Raw genomic sequence first — 6,750 nt, 5'->3', positions numbered from 1 at the left:
TTCGAGCAGTAAGAAGGAAGCAGAATGTCGAGGTAAACTCAGTACAAGACACATCTCTCTCGGACTCAACCAGGAGAAAATACCAGACACAAATAGTACCTGAGAAACCTGACCAGGTTACTCACATAGCAGCCGACCTGTCACTGGAGCTACAAAAAGCAGTTAATTGCCTGTTTAACGCAGAAATCATGACATCTTCGCTTGGTCACCATCAGAAATCATTGGTGTAGCCCCCAACAGTGATGGAACATAAACTCAACCTGATCCCTGGGGCCCGACCTGTTAGACAGAAGAGGTGTCATTTCTCGTCCGACCAAGACAAGATAATCAGGGAGGAAATCAACAAGTTATTGAAGGTCGGGTAGATAAGAGAAGTGCAATTCCCAACCTGGCTTGCCAATGTGGTCCTAGTACCCAAACCTGGGGGTAAGTGGCGAGTTTGCATCGATTTTCAGAGATCTTAATAAGGCATGCCCGAAAGACTGCTATCCTCTCCCTCGGATAGATCAATTGGTTGACTCCACCTCTGGATATGAGCTCATCTGTATGATAGATGCGTATTAAGGTTACCATCAGATCCCGTTAGCTCGAGAAGACCAAGACAAGGTCAGTTTTGTCACGGCTGATGGGACTTTTTGCTACACAATCATGCCCTTTGGATTGAAAAATGCTGGCACCACCTATCAGTGACTCATGGATCGGGTCTTCAAGCAACAGCTCGGGCGTAATGTGGAGGTGTATGTGGACGACATTCTTATCAAGTCTGTCCGAGCTAAGCAACTCACAGCCGACATAGAAGAAACGTTCAACACTCTCCGACAATACGGTCTCAAATTGAACCCGAGCAAATGTATATTTGGCGTTAAAAGTGGTTATTTCCTGGGATACATAGTTACCAAACGAGGAATCGAAGCCAACCCAACAAAAGTCCGAGCTGTCCAAGACATGCCTTCTCCACGGAATATCAAAGAGGTGCAGAGGTTGGTCGGGCGGATCACAGCTCTTTCCCGATTCATCTCTCACTCAGCAGGAAAGAGTTTACCTTTCTTCAAGATCCTGCGTCGAGCGACTCGATTTTCATGGGACGAGAAGTGTGAGCAGGCTTTTACCGACCTGAAGCGATACTTGGCTAACCTGCCAATCTTGGCCAAACCAGACCCACATGAGCCTTTGTGGGTCTACTTGTCAGCCTCGGAGGAGGCCTTGGGCTCGGTCTTGGTTAAGCAAGAAGCTCAAGTGCAACACCCGATATATTTTGCAAGCTATTTGTTGAAAGATGCCGAAACTCGCTACACTTCCTTGGAGAAATTAGCGCTTGCCCTCACTCTGATGGCTCAAAAGTTGCGTCCTTATTTCCTCGCACACCCAATCATGGTGCTCACCAATAGTAGTTTGGGTCGGGTCTTGCTCAATCTTGATGCCTCTGGACGCCTCATCAAATGGACCACTGAGCTAAGTGAATATGATATACAATATCAGCCTCGGACAACTATTAAAGCTCAAGCTCTAGCAGATTTTCTGACTGAAGTCACAGGCGGAGAATCGCTAGAAACGTGGAAAATCTATGTGGATGGGTCGGCCACCAAAAAAGGCAGTGGAGTGGGGGTCTTACTATGTTCCCCTCAAGGAGAAACATTGCAACTAGCCATAAAATTACAATTTTGAGCCACTAATAATGAAGCTGAATATGAAGCTCTGCTCGTCGGTCTTCAAGCGGCTCAGCATGTTGGTGCCACCCGAGTTATTATTCACTCGGATTCACAATTGGTGGACCAACAAGTCAAAGGCACATTTGAGATACGCAGTGATCGGTTGAAACATTACGCTGAAGCAGTGGACAAGTTGAAAGCTGAATTTCAAGAAGTGACCCTTCAAAAAATACCTCGCACTGACAATTAGAAGGCCGACGAGCTGGCTAAGCTAGCCAGTGCACTAACTACTTGGGAAACCACCGAGCCGATGGTACAAGAGCAATTGATTGCCCAAGTGGATCAAGCTCCCCGATCCACCGAGCCAGGGGAATGGCAGACGCCCATCATTTCCTTCTTAAAGCAAGGAATTTTACCAGAAGACCCGAAGCAAGCTCGAACTCTTAAACGAAGAGCAGCTCGATTCACTATGATCGGAGAAACATTGTACAAGCGAGCCTTCTCTCGCCCCCTACTCAAATGTCTCGGTCCCGACGAAGCTGACTATGTTATGAAGGAGATACATCAAGGGTGTTGCGGCAACCACACTGATGGAAGGACTCTGGTCCGCAAGATACTCCTCGTCGGTTATTTTTGGCCCACTATGCAAGCTGATACTACTCAGCTTGTTCGCACTTGTCTAAGCTGCCAGAAACATCAAGCCCTATCTCACCAGCCGACCGAGCCCTTGAAGGCTTCCATTGTTTCTTGCCCTTTTGACTAGTGGAGAATGGATATAGTTGGCCCTTTCCCACTTGGGCCTTGCCAGAAGAAATTTTTGTTGGTCGCAGTCGATTACTTCTCCAAGTGGGTGGAAGCCGAGCCCTTAGCCCACATCACAGAAAAAAATGTTCTTAAATTTTTATGACAAAACATAGTCTGCCGGTTTGGCATTCCACGCAAGCTGGTGTTAAATAATGGACGACAATTCCAGGGATGCAAGTTAAAAGAATGGTGCTCAGAGCTTGGGAATTCAACAAGCTTTCACCTCAGTCTATTACCCACAGAGTAATGGACAAACCGAAGTAGTGAACCGAGAGCTCGTCTCAGGATTAAAGATAAAACTGGATCATGTGGGGGGATCATGGGTAGATGAGCTCCCCGATATCCTCTTGGGCATACCGAACCACACCAAGGGATAGCACGGGTCTGACACCGTTTCATCTCGTTTATGGAAGGAGAAGCAGTAATCCCGGTGGAAATAGGATGCAAGTCAGTGCGGGTTGAAGCCTACGCTAATGCTGAAGACAACCCCGTCGACAGAGCCATAGAGCTAGACCTCATCACAGAAACTAGGGAGAGGACAAACACACGGTTCGACATCTATAGGCGACGTATGGGTCAGATGTACAACAGACGAGTGAGGCATCGCTCATTTCATGTCGGATTTCCCTACTCAAACCTCCTCGACCCTCTCAGCTATATCACTGATGGCTCCAGCCTTACGACAGGCCGGAACTCCGAGCTCCGCACTCGACGAATTTTCCTTACGACAGGCCAGACCTCCGAGCTCCGAGCTCGACGAATTGCCTTACGATAGGCTAGATCTCCAAGCTCCGCGCTCGACGAATTTGCCTTACGACAAGCTGGAACTCTGAGCTCTGCACTCGACGAATTTGCCTTACGACAGGCCGGAACCCTGAGCCCCGAGCTCGATGACTTTGCCTTACGACAGGCCGGATTTCTGAGCTCCGCGCTCGACGAATTTGCCTTACGACAGGCCAGAACCCCGAGCCCTGAGCTCGATGACTTTGCCTTACGACAGGCTGAAAGCTCCGCGCTCGAGAATTTGCCTTACGACAGGCTGGAAGCCCGAGCTCGATGACTTTGCCTTATGACATGCCGAAACTCCGAGCTCCGCGCTCGATGAATTTTCCTTACGACAGGCCGGAAATCCGAGCTTCGAGCTCGACGACTTTGCCTTATGACAGGCCAGAACTTCGAGCCCCGAGCTCGATGACTTTGCCTTACGACAGACTGGACCTCCGAGTTCCGAACTCGACGGCTTTACCTTACGATAGGCTGGATCTCCGAGCCCCAAACTCAATGACTTTGTCTTACGACAAGCCGGTACTCCGAGCTCCGAGCTCGAGAATTTACCTTACAACAGGCCGGAACCCCGAGCCCCAAGCTCGATGACTTTGCCTTACGACAGGCCAGAACTCCGAGCTTCGCGCTCGATGACTTTGCCTTACGACAGGCCGAAACTCCGAGCCCCGAGCTCGATGACTTTGCCTTACGACAGGCTGGAATTCCGAACTTGATGAATTTACCTTACAACAAGTCGAAACTTCGAGCTCCGCGCTCGATGAATTTGTCGTACGACAGGTCGGAACGTCGAACTCTGCGCTCAACGACCTCACCTTACTACAGGCCCGGGTGGTTTGGCCACACACGGTGCCGACCTTACAGCTTTTTAACAGGTCACCTTAGCCTCTCGCTGTTGGCTTCGCCTTCTTGCAAACCCGGAGAGCTTAGTCTCAAACTCTCAGCCAGGACTATTAAGCCATCTCGACCTCCCTTATCGATGATTCAATATCCGCACGACCTCATTTACCAAGGGCTCGATTCACTCTCAACCTCACTATATAAAGATGTAGTCTCGTAAAAACAAGCCTAAACACACGAGTTCATTAAGAAGCCCACACTAGTCTATTCATCAGGATGTTTACACAAAACACAATACCGTTCCGGGAACAAAATGGACAACGACGATCTCTAGTCGCTGTCTGGCTCGCCTTGGTCATGCCCAGGGCTCGACGACGAGGCATGAGCGGGACCTACCTTGGTCAGCTCCCTCTCCAGCCCTTGCAGCCTTGTCAAGCCCTCGTGGTACTCTTTGTCAAGCCGTCGCGCCTCCCCGACGACCCCGGCTAGTTCTTGCTGAAACTTCTGAGTTTGCTCGAGTGCTCCAGCAGCGTCCCTCTCGAGCCTATGCACTTTACCAGTAGCTTCGGCCAAGTCTATCTCCAGCTGCCTGCTTCGCGCATTCGCTTCGTCCCACTCCCTTTCAAGCCTCATTGCTTCCCCACCATACAAGGTCGCTCTCAGTGTCCAAAGCCCCGACTAGTATTCAGCCTCCTCTTTCTTCTCCCTGAGTCGCCTCAGGTACCTTTCTAAGGCGGTGTTATCCATGGTTTCTCAACGGGATCCGTTATATCCAAGGTGAAAGAACTTTAGAGAATGATCGAGAAGTTGAAGATAACACCAAATATATACTCCTACAGCTGGCACCATCACCGTCCGATCTTGCACCCCCCCAGCCATCGATCAGTGTCGGCAATGTTCAGAAGGCGCAGAAGACAAGAAGTAGGCGGCCATCCTTCCCTATAAAGCTGACCTACAATGGACAGCATAGACACAGCCTAGAAGTACAGAGGGGAAGCGGATGACGCATCGGCTCACGCCGTCTTGTCACGATGGGGTCAGGAGTCACGAGTAAAGATAAGGCTCGACACCTATCCCGAGGTACAAACCCACTAGGGTCAGGTACTTACTTATAAAACATCTTGAAGGTCAGCAAGAGCTAGGATAACGCAGGGGAGATAACTTTTGTCTAAAATAACCTTCACCTAGACCTCGGGAGAAGAATTCAAATGGGCCTGATCTCGCCCCTCCGTGCCACTTCCGAGTTTGCTAGGATAAGTGTCATTCTCACACCCACACGAACGACCTTACACTCGCTCAATTCTCTGATGTCATTCGACATTTAGCGATCCTGCCTCGACCTTACCCATCTCGTTCGTTTTAAGCACATTAGAAAAGCAAGAAATTCGACTAGAAACTAGGCACAAACGTCCACATCTTTCAGTACGTAGGAAGAACATAGAACAAAGAATAAAAAATAAAGGGATTCGAGGCTCATTGGGCCTCGGCTGCTGATGCAAGATCTGGTAAAGCAGGAGTATCAGTAGGCTTTGACAAAGGACTGGCAGATAGAGGATCGGTTAGCTCGGATGGCACTTCAGCCTGGTTGGTCGGCACAGCAAGAACTTCAGGCTCCTCGGCCCGCTCAGGATCAGGATAATCTCGTCGGGCAACCTCGGATAAAGCATTTCAAGCCATCTTTAAGTCCAAGAAGCTGAGGTCAGCATCCCGTGCAATAAGTCCCAACTTCATGAATTGTAGAATCGCACCATCAAAGTCGTACTCCATCATTTTGCTCGACCTCAATGCAACCAAATGAAAGAAGTCGAGTGAAGACAGGAAGGCTCGATGACGCTCTGCGAACCGAGCCTCCTCCCTCGTTTGGAGGTCTTCCATCTCCAATTGAGCCACGTTAAGTTCAGAAATGAGCTGTTCTTCTTTAGCTTGAGCCTCGGCCAACTGTCGAACCCACTGATCTCGCTCCCTATCAAAATCAGTCTTCAATTGTTGAAGCTGATTCTCGACCTCGGTCAGGTCAGCCTCTCGTTGCAGGGGCAGCGCTCTGCTTATAAGGACTCCTGAAGCTGCCTCTTAGCATGACACAATTCCTGAGTCGTAGTCTTTCACTCTTCAGCCTTCTCCTGCGCTCTTGACTAAGCATTCTGAGTCATAACCACCTCGGCTCAGGCTAGGTCAATGTCTCTTAGGGCCTCGGCCAACCCTTGAGGCATTGGACGTCGGTCAGCTAGTTCGGCCCGTAAACGGGTTATCTCGTCATCCATCCGAGTAATACGTTTCTCAGATCGAACCAAATGACGGTGCAAAGCTTTTTGCTCCATACCGGTCTGCAAACCGATATACTCAGTTTACAAACAGAACAGTAAAATCGATTCAGCATAATCGGATTTACCTTTATATAGGACTCATATAAGTGGTCACTTAGCTCAACCATTCTGAGCTGAGGAAGTAGTTTCTGGTACGCCTCAAGACGTTCAGTAGCAGCCTCACCCACCGTTCGTGAAAATACATTTTCGGGGTCAATCTGCGTACGAGTTGAAGGAGAATGAGAGGGCGATGAAGGAAAGAGCGTGTTAGAGGACTTTGCTCCTCAGAAGCCACACCACGAGATTCAAGAGTTGAAGAAGGCAAAGGTGCCTCAAACCCCTCATCGAGGCATCCCTTGCCTTTGCTTCGG

General features: G+C 49.5%; 1 protein-coding gene across 1 annotated transcript; it reads left to right on the top strand.

Moving 5' to 3' along the window:
• Positions 1-1,959: 1,959 nt before the first annotated feature.
• Positions 1,960-2,412, top strand: LOC141816144 (uncharacterized). Its single transcript, XM_074703982.1, has one exon. It carries the CDS (start codon positions 1,960-1,962, stop codon positions 2,410-2,412), a length of 453 nt encoding a protein of 150 aa, XP_074560083.1.
• Positions 2,413-6,750: the final 4,338 nt, after the last annotated feature.

This window comes from Curcuma longa, unplaced genomic scaffold (assembly GCF_044706935.1).
Source record: "Curcuma longa cultivar G26 ecotype Majalengka, Jawa Barat unplaced genomic scaffold, ITB_CL_G26_1.1 contig_14467, whole genome shotgun sequence".
NCBI lineage: Eukaryota > Viridiplantae > Streptophyta > Magnoliopsida > Zingiberales > Zingiberaceae > Curcuma > Curcuma longa.
This window is presented reverse-complemented; position numbering and strand designations above follow the sequence as displayed.